This window comes from Rhinolophus hipposideros (genome assembly GCF_964194185.1).
Source record: "Rhinolophus hipposideros genome assembly, chromosome: 1".
Classification (NCBI taxonomy): Eukaryota; Metazoa; Chordata; class Mammalia; order Chiroptera; family Rhinolophidae; genus Rhinolophus; species Rhinolophus hipposideros.
This window is the reverse complement of record NC_138047.1, coordinates 13,108,142-13,120,942: the sequence shown is the minus strand read 5'-3', so window position 1 is coordinate 13,120,942 and position 12,801 is coordinate 13,108,142. Positions and strand designations below refer to the sequence as shown.

General features: G+C 42.2%; 1 protein-coding gene across 8 annotated transcripts in view; it reads left to right on the top strand.

Annotated features, from left to right (window-relative positions):
- KIAA1217 overlaps nucleotides 1-12,801 on the top strand; it is a 435,058-nt gene that overhangs the window by 139,313 nt on the left and 282,944 nt on the right. For all 8 annotated transcript variants that reach the window (XM_081048618.1, XM_081048609.1, XM_081048620.1 and 5 more), the window contains exon 2: nucleotides 8,267-8,550. In XM_081048618.1, the coding sequence (XP_080904744.1) occupies nucleotides 8,267-8,550 (284 nt within the window). The remainder of the gene's footprint in view (nucleotides 1-8,266; nucleotides 8,551-12,801) is intronic.

The window sequence follows — 12,801 nt, the reverse complement described above, 5'->3', positions numbered from 1 at the left end:
TCCCAGAAGCTTGTGATGTTCCAAAGAAATTTCACAGCGGGGTTGGGTGCAGAAAGGACTTGTCTGCTAACCAGTGTCTCACTTGATGCCAGAGCCTATCCTACCTATAGCATCTTACAGGCAGCGTGTTCAAAACCCACACAGTCCATCACCACCCCCACCCTCTCCACCCCAGGTTCATCCAGGGGCCAGTTAGTAATTTAAAAACGCGCTTTGGGGGCTGCGGTGCTGTGCGTGGGAGTAGGGATTATACACAGGGGAAAAGGTGTGTGTGTGTGTGTGTGTTTAAAGGCTAAAGGGAAGTAAAAATGATTCATCCACACTGAAAATGCAAAAGTAAGTAAGCCAGACAGAAGAAAATGCAATTACAAGACACACAAGAGATAGAACCAACCCTCACTCGCCCCCCCCCCCCCGCCCCCCAGTGAAATGCAGGAAACTTTAAGCTTTGTAAATCCTGGAGAATCCGAGTGTTATATTCATCAATCTAGGCGTCTGCTTCTACTTCCAAAGCAGAGCATTCTCCTTGAAGGCGCCTGGTCAGTGGGGTCCATCAGGAGATAAGGCTCCCCCTCCCCCTCCTTATTTGCTATGACAGGATCCTACAGCAGGAATTCAGCCTCTGGGTCTTTGCTGAAATAAACAACTCAGAATCTAGAGGGACAATTAAACTGAGACCTATTTGAGAGATAACTTTCAAACAAGCGCAGCAGTTCAAAGATGCTTCAGACTGGAGGTGGTCAGAATGAGAGCGTGTCATCACTTTATTCATTCATTCATTCATTCATTCATTCAATGTGTCTGTTATGTAGTAATCACTGTTTTAGCTGCTGGGGATCCAGCAGTGAACAAAATAGATTAAAAATACTTGCCTTCGTTGAATTTCTATTCTAAGGACTAAGTTTGGATAGAGGGGGCAGTAGAGACAGATAATAGCAAATATGTAAAAAAAAACCCAGCATGGCAGGGTTGCCAGATGTTGCAAATAAAAATACAGGATTCCCAGTTAAATTTGAATTTCAGGTAAACAACGAATAATTTCATAGTCTAAGTATATCCCATACAGTATTTGGGACATACTATGTTAAGAATTATTTATTATTTATCTGAAATTCCAATTTAACTGGTTAGCCTCTATTTTATCTGGCAACCCTATTACCAGGTGGAAATAAGGCTGCAGGGAAAAATAAGGCAGGGACTAGGATGTGCAGGGGTGAGTGGGATGATGAAACTCCAGATAGGATTATTTGGGAGAACCTCACTGGTGTGATATCTGAACAAACATTCGAAAAAGGCGAGGGAGGGAACCGCAAGGACCTGTTCAAAGAACATCAAGAACAGGGGACACAGATGGGAGTAAAAGAGGTTAAGAGGTGATCTCAGGCGAGCTTATGAAGGGCCTGAGACACTGTAGTAAGTACTTGGGCTTTCATTTCAAGGGACATGGGGAACAGTTGGCAGGTCCGACTTGTCTTACAAAGGGTAACACTGGGTGTTCTACTGAGAATAACCTAAGTGGGAGTGGAGGAAAGGCAGGAAGGCCAGTTAGGAGGCTTCTGCAGTAAAATAGGCAAGAAACTGCTTGGACCAGTGGGCAGTAGAGCAGGTGTGATAAGAGGACAGTCTAGATGTACAGTGAAGTTAAGGCCAAAAGAATTTTCTGGGATTGGATGTGGGACATAAGAGAAACAGAGGAGTCAAAGACCATTTCAACAATGTTGGTCCACACAGCTAGATGAATGGAATTTCCATGTATTTAAACTGGAGAGCATTTGAGGGGAGTAGATGAGAGCGAATTTATGGGTTGGAAGTGGGTGAGATGTAGAAAATCTTTCGGATCTGTTAGGATTGAGCATTTCATCAGGCATCCGAGTGGAGATGTTGATTACAGTTTGGGAATTCATGACTGGAATTGAGGAGAGAGGACTGGGGACTCTGAGAGATATGCTTGGATTGGATCTGTGTGCGGAAGGAAAGCTCCAGAAGATGCGCCATGGGACACGCAGCATTTAGAGGTCAGGGAGATGGGATGGGGTATCTGCAGAGGTGGTGAAAGGGGGATAAGAATCCAGGTTAGAATTAATTGCTAAGATCCCAGGGAGTTCTGGGTGAAAAAGGTGCTGTAGAGGAATGTGGCTTCATTTCCAGTTCTTTAGTCAGCACAAGGGCCACACAGTGGAGGTCAGGCCACCATGTGCACTTCACCCATCACACTGCATGTCCATTCCTATCATTGCACTATCCCTTGTATTTGTTCATGTTTCTGTTTTAGCCAATTACAATGTGGTATTCCAGGGCGAAGGCTGTGTCTTCATCTGTACATGCCCAGACCTAAAAGATCACCAGGCATGCCAAAGGCACTCGTAAATACTTGTGGAACAAAAGGCTAATTATATCCCCTCTCTCCCCCCCACCAAGGGCATTGAGTTTATCAATCTGCTATAGACCAGGACCCTTGGGGTGATCATGTAACTTATTGTCCAAACTGAGACCCCTTTGAGAGCGAAAGGGAGCACTATAAATAATTTCACTGGGACAACAGTTGTAACCCAGATCTGCTTTGGCAAATTGGGGCATATGGTCACCTCGAGAATAGCTCTAATCAATGAAGTTTCCATGGCTGAATAGGCAGGCTATCAGGTAAGTAACAGGGTGAGAGTGGCCTGCCAAGTGCACTGTGCAGAGCAGGCACTCAGTGATTATTGGCTGAATTTTAATCTAACCATATCATGTTTCCTTTGGAGGCCATGGGCCCCTCAGAGTGGCCCTGGGGCGTTTCCTTGGGATGCTTATATCTGCCCACAGCAGCCCTGAGGTATCTGCTTTTACTCTGGCCCTTAGGTCCTGAAACCCTATGCAGGTGAAGTACTGCCAGCCACCTGCTTGCCTCCACTACCCCCCGTGTCACCAACATTTTAAGATAATGTTATATGCCAATTATATCTCAAGCTGGAAAAGGAAAGAGTATTGGCAGCCCCACGGAGTGCAGGCTTAGGGAGTCCCAGATATTTAGGTCTTTGCTCAGAAGTCTCTAAAATTTCCTCCTCAGTCTTTGTTTCTTTTCCTGTTTTATCTTCCATAGTACTTGTCATTACATAACATTTCTATTGCATATTATTTGTTTGGTGTCTGCCTCCCTAATTATAACCTGGACGCATCCACGAAGGAAGGGAATTAAGTCTGCCTTGATCACCATTTCACTACATTTCCTGACTCCCTTCAGTGTGTAGAGCAGGCACTCAAATGTTTTTTGTGAGTGAATTAAATTAACCAACCAACACTTGAGCGGAAATGCTTTTCTGGGTGAGGGAGGGGCTGTACCTATTTTGCCTTAAATCTATACCAGAAACTGTCTTCCTCTCTTAATTTTCAAAGGTTTTTTTTTTTTTAGAGGAATATAATGGCCTGGTTTTAGCTGTAACTTCTCTTTCAATTTGTATATGGTGGTGCTCTTTGTGATGTTAACAAGGGAGCTGGAAAACTGACAATTCCTGTGGGCCCCCAACAGAATATGTGATCGGGGATGTCAAAAATGTATACAAGTGGACACTTTGGTCAATGTTGTTCAAGCAGTAGCTCGCCATAATCAGAAGTGTCGGGACGCTGATGGTAACCACTTTGAGCACCTCTGGTCATTGCAGAAGTCAAACGTGCCTTGTGTTCATCTTTTGTTATTGGTATATATTGAGTATTACAATATTAATGCAGTTTTCCTTTCTTAAAATGTGTATACTTTTTTTGACACCCTCTGTGTGTTAGTCACATAGGCTGATTGCTGTAACAAGAATCTTTGTGATGTAGCATAATCAAGGTAAATTTCTCAAGCATAGTGGAATATGGATGTTCCTAGCCAGGTGGTTTTCCTGGATGACTCACTTCCGGACTGACTCTGGGACTCCGGTAGCTTCTGTCTAGTCACGACGCCATTGCCCAAGGCCTAGAAGGGCCCCCTGGAGCACTTGCATTCACCTGGCCAAAGAAGGAAGAGAAAGAACATGGGCGATTATTCCAGAGGCCCAGAGGCCAGGACTAGAGGTGGCCCACATCACTAATGCCCACATTGCCTTGACCGGAATTAGCACAGGCCCCAACTGGATGAGGGAGACTGGAATATGCACTCTTCTGTGTGTGCCGCGGGAGGATGTTATGTTACGGTTTGAATGCATGGACAGACAAAACACTGTTGCTGCCACGGTAGGTAGTACAGCCAGACACAATAGCTGCTCCCTGCAACGTTCCTCTGGCGAGAGCCTCCCAGCACAATTTAAACAGCTGCATTGTAGAGACAGCTAACCAAAAGCCACTATAAAGAAGTGAGGGACTCCTTCCCTAAGAGGCTGTGCCTGCCTATCCTTGACACAGGAATAAAATCTCAGGGAAGCCGTCAGTCCAATTAATGGCTCTCAGATAGATAGAATGCCTGAATGACACAAGGTCCCCGTTCCTTGCGGCAGGTCTCCTGACCCAGCCAAAGCAAGCTGAGTGGTGGCCAAGAAGCCAGCCTAGGCAGCTCTTGTGGGCGCCTGCCTGCTGGACAACTTGCTATATGGCTGACCCATCCTCCCTAATCCTCTGTCTACTTGGTATCTACCGCATTCCCCACTTTTACTTTTCAGAATGTGTCCATCCTAGCCAGGAAGCCCTTTGCAACTCAGAAGAGTCTTTCTGGCACCCTGCCTTGCTTGTCCCCATTTCTGCTCCAGGGAGTGTTGGTGGGGCTGCTGGAGTGGTTGGTCTCTGCCTGAAGTTCCTGTTTGCTGTTTGCCCTGCTGGAAGTGAACTCCAAGGAGGAGTTGCTCTTGGCTGTGCAGGGGCAGGAAGGGGAAACTGTAATCCTTGTCTTCCCACTACTACAGCCTCCTTATTTGTTTGACATGCATTCCCGGACTAGAAAACAACTAAACACACCCATATTTAAATGTTCGCACCAGAGCGCATTCTGGACAAGAAATAGAAATGTATTTCTGTTTTGATGGCTTGGATCATCTGTTCACGTGGTATATAATAAGAAATTGGCGGGACTTGGATCTCTGACTCTATGGCTGTGGAATTGTGATAAAATGTAGTTTTGCCTGCCCCCTCTCTTGTTTGTTTCTATCCCTGCTTACTTTTTCTCCTCAGTTGAAAGACCACATTCTGCCTAAATGACTGGAATGGTAGAGTGGTCACATCTCCCTCAGGCACGGGTGTTGGCAGTTCCCAACAAACTGATGTAAAGGCTTTCTGTGGAAAGTGGTGTTGGGTTGTCGTGGGTGCTATAACAGTGGAGCTGGTGCCTGGTTGTGGGGTGGAAGGCAGGTGGGGCTGTCAGAGCTGGAGTGAAACACAGGGTAGAAAGGTGGAAGCATGGGAAGGACTGGGCTCCGAGGACGATTAGGTGTCTGCCAAGAGACTGTGCCTTTAGCCATTGGCGCATTACCAGTTGGTGCTGTTTGCTGCTTTCCTCCAAATCATGTTAAACCTTGTTAAGCAACTAGAAAACATTTTAGAAGAATCCATAAGAAAGAGAAGACATGGAAAAGCAATGGAAGGTTGATATGATCTTCCCAGTGCAAAGTGTTGGAAAAGAATGGGTGTTTAGCGAGCCAGTAAGTTGGGACTGCTCAGAGGTGAATGCTGACAGAAGATTGACTTTGAACTCCAGCATGCTCCCCTTCTTGCTCCTTTCCCAATTTATTTCAAAGAAGAAAGTGGAAAACTCTTTTCAGTCTCCAAGGGGCTGCTGTTCTGTCTGTCTCGACCTCTTCTGAGGATCCTTGGATAAAACAGAATATTTTTTGGGAATCTATGTGACAAAGCAAGACAGAAGGGGACTCTCTGCTCCACATGGGCATGTGTGCATGTTTGTGTGTTATGCCCATAGAAAGAAAGCATCTTTCCAGAGATTCAGTCCTGCTAATTCAACTAGCTGTCCTGGATCATTTAAAAAAGATATTATTTTAATGATGTTAAAAGTAATCTTGAAAATTCAGTTGGAAGTTAACAGTGTTAGGTCAAAATACACAACTTTTGGCTAATACAAACTCGTACGCACATGAACACTCAACGGATAAAGCTAAATCTCTTCAGATTGCACTATATTTACCAATCTGATATATGGCATTTTCTGTACCTAGCTTTATTCAGTAGCTCCTGTTGCTTCTGTATTATCAAAGAAGTTACCACAAAAAAGGTAGCCATCATGTGAGTCCACGTAATGAGAAGGCAGCTGAAATAAATGACATCACAGTTTATCTCCCAGTGTCTCTTTAACCAATAGTGCCATCTTCTTCCCCTTCTAAATTTACTGCTGAAACTAATGAAAAGTAAAAGAATAACGAATCTCGCTGTTTTTTCCTCCCTTTTCTCATCAGTGTTTGATGGAGATGCTGTGATTAGCAATGTAATGAGAAGTGAAGGGTAAACAAGAAGAATTATTCCCAGAACATGCAACTAAGCATGGAAGATTAGAACAGAAAACCAGTCTGAGATTAAAATATTTTGTATGCTTACCCAAATCGGGTGAGGGTCATATCGAGAGTTTTACATGTAGATGCTTCTAGGCAAAGGAGAAAAACTATGTTGGTGGCATTGCCTTCAGAGGAGCTGAGTTCTGGACACCTGTCACTTTACATCACATGAAGGTTTGGTGCTCTGTTTATCTGAGATGCAAACCTAGAACTCTCAAATAAAGATAAATAATTGGCAAATAAGCTCTTGTTGGAAACTTATTTTTTAAAAATAATGTAGATTTAAAGGCTTTAGAGCTGGAAGATTCTGCATATCTCATGCTAGTTCAACCTCCTCCTTTTATTAATGAAGGCAGCGAGGCTGAGAGAGGTCAAATTGTTTGCTCTAAGTCTAGGATTTTTTTTTAGCAATGGATTAAGTTTTTGTTTTGTTTTGTTTGCTTTTTTAATAGGGGAAGGAGAACAGGACTTTATTGGGGAACAGTGTGTACTTCCAGAACTTTTTTTTTTCCAAGTTGTTGTCCTTTCAATCTTAGTTGTGAGGGTTGCCTTTCAACTTCAAGTTGTTGTCCTTTTAGTCTTAGTTGTGGAGGGCGCAGCTCAGCTCCAGGTTCAGTTGCCATTGCTATTTGCAGGGGGCGCAGCCCACCATCCCTTGCAGGACTCAAGGAATCGAACTGGCAACCTTGTGGTTGAGAGCCCACTGGCCCATGTGGGAATCGAACCTGCAGCCTTTGGAGTTAGGAGCACGGAGCTCCAACAGCCTGAGCCACTGGGCCGGCCCTCTAAGTCTAGGATTAAAAGCAGGACTCTGAGACCCAGCCCAGTGCTTTATCCAGGGAATTCAATAGACAAGGACACCTGCAGTCTGCACCTGTAATACTGCATACAGCTGCTCCCCGGGACGAGAACCTGGCAAGCTCCTGAAGTGCTTTTGACTGTTTATTACTTTTGCTTCCTATTCTGATTTTTTAAGAAGTAACTCCCTTTTCTCAGTTAACGGGACTATTCCAACCTGACACCCCATTTGCCAACCATTGAGAATGAAAGGAGAGCCCCTATTTATGTCCTGTACTCTAAGCATTGTCATGGCCTGCCTCAGTTCCTCTGTTCTAAGTAGAAATCAGCTTGTCCCAGGCCAGGTCAGAGGCAGTGTGTCTAAGTCAAGGCCTTCAACACATACTGTGTATCTCTTCTCTTCTCACTGTGTGTTTTAGATAAAGTCCACTTCAAGGAAAATGTGTCTAAGCCTTTTATCCCCTCGATTATTCTAATACTATTCTTATGCTTGCTTGGTTTATGCTAATAGGGGGAAATGGAATTTTCAAGTGGTTCACATGTCAATGATTATAATAGCTGTTTTTGGTCTTGGAGATGAAGCAAATGTTTCAGAAACCACCTTCTGATTATACAAAATATAAAAATCCTGCTACCAGGATGATGGAATTAAAAATGAAGAAATAACCAGAATCACTGCAGTGCTTTTCTATAATGACAAGTGATGGTAAGGGGTAACCCATTTGCCTACCAACTCATCTGACCAAATGTTCTCATTTTGAATAATCTAGGGAAAGAGTCAGAAATTACAGAGAATTTTTTTGCTGCAACATCTTTATTTCTAAAGTGTGAGTTTTCATATTTCTTGATTGTTGATTTTTTTTCCTTCTTGCCACACACACACACAAAATCTGCTAAGTTATATTCATACATTAACAGCTGCCACAAACTCTCTTGGTGTTCTGTCAATGAAATTCTAGTGTGAAATCATTAATGGTGGACTGTATTTTTGTTTTTGTTTTTGTTTTTTGGTCTTTCAGAACAAGGAAAAAGCAATCTGCATGTAACGTCATTAGAAGATGCAGAATGTCGCAGAACCAAGGAACGCCTTGCTAATGGGAACAGTCGTATTTTAGTTTCCAAGGCTTCCCGCAACATCCCAAGGAGACACACCCTAGGTGGGCCCCGAAGTTCCAAAGAAATCCTGGGAATGCAAACATCTGAGATGGACAGGAAGAGAGAAGCTTTCCTGGAACATCTAAAGCAGAAATACCCCCATCATGCCACAGCAATCATGGGCCACCAGGAGAGGCTGAGAGACCAGGTATGAATATGTTGCCATTTCACTTCACAAAGCTCATTCTTTGGTAAACATGAGGGAAAGCAAAGTGACCTTCAGTTTAAAAGGAAAAAAATAGTTGAGTGGACTGTGCCCACCACTGGAATGTTCCGGACCTTGAGAGGAGAGACCCAGACAATGTGCATTTCCCCCAAAAGAGGGTCCCCAAGGTCAACCACAAATACTACCACAAAGTGCAGGCAACGAAGGGGTATGACTTGACTGAGTAAAGCATAGGACCAACTACTGTGCATTCTGTTAGCGCTGAGTGCTTAGCACAGTGAATGAATGAATGAATACACAAATATGTTTTCAGGGTAAAAGAGCACAGAGGGATAAACTTGTGATAAACCCCTTTTCCTTGAAAAGCTGACATTAGGGTTTTGTTTCAGCTCACTTTTTTTCTTTTTAATCATAGACGTTTTCCTTTTGCACGCTTAGCTTTCTACTGTCTTTAGCTACCCATTTTCTCAGGTTATCTTGACAGCCTCACAGATATCACACAACTGTGGTTCAGGATGTTTTTGTTTCTTGGCAGAGCGCAGTTACTTTTTAGCAGACAGGAGGTGGGAGGCCTCCTCTGTGGACTTCACAGACGTGTTATCAGATTGACCTTTCAGGATGGGGAACACAGCAAAGGAAGCAGAGCACTTAGCGATTTGCCCGTGGTCAGGGAGGGAGGGCAGGCTGTTATTGATTTCAACCCTCCAGGTAGAGAGGTGAGCACAGTGTTTTAAGTCTGCTATCTTGCCCGTTAGTTACAGAAGGCAGGTCTAACTAACTCAGTGTTTGATCATCTATGGAAGTGGAGATTGGCATCAGCCTGAATACTTTAACTCTATACATTATCCCCAATCTCATTTTCTCCCTTAAATTCAACCTTCTCTTCTGTGAAATCTTTATCGGAGTGCCTAAAAGTTTGACTTGCGCTTTATGGATTGTGTGTTTGCTTTTCATTCGCATTGCCAGAAGGCAGTAGACTCAGAGAGAAGAGTAACAGGAATCCTGTTTGATGTAGAGATAAGTGGATTAACTCTTTGGTATTTAAGGGAAGGAAGACTATCTTTTCATTTCAAGCATACTGGCATACCTCAAAGGTACTGCAGGCTGGGTTTCCAGACGACTGCAATAAAGCGAGTCATGATCTTTTTGCTGGTGGAGGGTCTTGCCTTCAACTTGTAAACAACATAATATCTGTGGAGCACAGTAAAGTGATGCTCAGTAAAACAACATAAGCCTGTAGATAGAAAATAACCCTATTTTCTAATTTTAAGATTGTATTTATTTATTTGCCAGTTTTATTGAGATATAATAGATATATGACAAAAATACCCGTTTCCTACTGATAGTAGGGTCACTATCCGTTTAACTAAAGAAATCGGTGCCTCTCCCTGTGTCATTCTCTTGTAAGGCACCATATTTTAATCCAAAGCGATTTAGATCAAGGAAACTCAAACTCAGAGTAGTTACGATTACACAATTGGCTCAGGACAAGTTGGAATTTGAATCCAGATAAAACTCCGAGCTCAAAATGCTTATTTATCTCACTACTGTCGCAGTGTGGCCTGTCCATGGGTGTAAGGGTCATGGTGAGTGGGTGTGGGTGTGTGTGACCATGGGGACAGGGCTCAGGGAGAAGGAGGCTAGAAAACTGCTTATGTATTGAGTGAGGAGGGAAAATATATATTTCTAAAGTTAAAATGTATTAATTTTACTGAGGACTACAGAAGTTAGCCTGTCAAAAATGGTATTTTTCCATGTCAAAAATATTTGTTATTATTATTACTGTTATTATTTGTGATATCATAATTATTACTACTACTATGATGATGATGGTTTTGGTTAAAACTATTATATGGGGAGCGTAAATATATCTAGCAGGTTTTAAAGGGTGCGTGGTGTCCGATGACAAGGAATGGTGAAAGTACGTTAGTGGCCTCAAGCTCCTATCTCTTGTACAGACATCTCTGCCATAGGTGTAGGTCAGTCATGGCCAGTCAACTGTCCCTTGACTAGTAATTCAGGATCAATTTTTGTGTATTCCATCCAAAAGACCATCCAAAAAGAATGAAAATTCCATCCAAAAGAAGAAAGATTCTGATTCATTGATCTGTGTATACATTTTTCAATTCACTGCTTTGTTGCAAATGAACCCTAATCAGCCTTGTAAATATCAGAGATAAGTTTAGGCAATGATTTATGATATTCCTATGAATAGTACTTCAAGTGTCTTTTCCATTCTTTTTCTCCTACCACCCATTTCCTCTTTCCTTTCCTCTTCTCTGCGACACCCTTTGCTTCTCCTTGACCTTGTGACAATGGATTATCCAGGCTATAAGGAAGAATTCCAATAGCCCAATTCTGACGTACTTCTCCAGATTCTAAGTGCCACATACTCTACTGGTGCCTGTTTTCCCAGCTGTCTCCCAGCCAAGTGGCCTTAGTGAGAAGAGTGCCACTGAGGGAAAACAAGAATAAGGTGTTGAAAATGCTGTATCCAGCACCTTACATGAAAGAAATATCATGGCACTAAGGGAATCTACGTTCTAATTCCATTGTGTTAGACATAAAGAGAATTAGAGCATGCTGTATGTTTCGAAACCTAAATTTAAACACTGGAAGTTTTATGGTTGAACATTTATATTTGAGTCTTTGAAATTAAGTCGGTCAAGAATTTTCTGCGGTATTGAAAAGCAAAGAGATTTCCTTTAATTCCTTTCCACTCTCTACAAAGAAATGAGATGACCATTATTGCAGCCTAATGCTTATCTGTACGGGTAGCTGTCATCAATACTGACTCTCCTGACATTCTTACGTGGGGGCAGTCAGACTGTGACTGCATGTCACCTGGCATCAGGCAGAACTGGGTTGGAATCCAGCCTCTTATCATGTGCTAATTGTACGATTTGGAGGGAATGACTTAATCTTTCTCTGTCTTAGTTTCCTAATTTGTCAAAAGACAGTAATAACTATATCATGGAGTACTGAGAGAAAATGATGGATCCTCTTACCGTTTCAATGGCAGCTGTTAGCATTGCCATATTCTGGTTTGTACCATCCAAAAGAAGAGTCTCAGAAGCTCTGTTTTTGAATTAATATTTAAATTAGTATTGTATTAATACATGTTTGAGTACCTGAAGTTTATTTTTTCCATTGGCAGAACATAATTGTGTTATATTTCTGAAACTTAATCACATTTTTCCCTCATGGAAAGCCTAAAATTTGGATTTCTTTCACTTATTCATTCTCTCTGTATGTTTATTTGGCACCTACCATGATAAAGGTATTTTGAGGGATATAAACATTGAGGCACGGTTCCTGCCTTCCAACTAGTAAAAGAAATAAGACATTCATGTACACAGACTAATTGTTCAAACGTCACCCCTTCTGAGTTGTTCTTAACATCTTACAGTACCTGTACTGTAGCATCTAATTATGCCTTTATTGTACGTTTCTTTATATTTTGTTTTGCCATCTGGAATGTGCTTTTAGAGGGCAAGAACCTTGCTTAATCACCTTTGTTAACTCAATATTTAAGGGAGTACACAATCTAAACTAGGCATGATCATTTTTTTGTGGAATGAATGAGCCGATATTTCTAATACAATTAGAATGTGATAGGAACCATTGGAAGGGTACAGATAGAGAGGGGTAGGGAATGCAAGAATTAAGAGATCAGTTGCAGTGTAGGCAGTCAGAAGAGATTGAGGCTAAGAAGCTAAGAAAGGCTAAGTAATTTCCCTCAAGTCAAGAAGCCAGAATTTGAACCAAGGCCAGAATTTTCAGTCTGTGGTCTTTCCATTCGTTATTGACCTTGGTGTTTGCTCCCTCCACCTTTAATTTTTTTCTAAAATTTTGGTAAAGATTATGTGGATCACAGTGGTTCGAGCAACAGAGTCATTTCATTGTCATTTCTTTAAAAATCTTGTTCAGTTGCAGAGTACCTGCGATAACCATAGAAAATAGATTCCAGTATATATTTTACATGGAAAGAAAGTTACTTTTCCTAAATGGCTCTGAATTCAGAAAGGCTCAGCATTCTCTCACAGTCATGTCGCTATGTAACTAACTATACAGTTTGGAAATGCTCTTTGATGTCTTCATTGGAAATGCTCTTCTTTGATGTCTTCACTAATAAACAGATGACCAGCTGATCTCTCACCTGCAGAAACCAGCTTCCCACGCTTAGATTCAGAAACCCTTCTGAAAATAATTTTTCAATCTTCATTCCCAGTT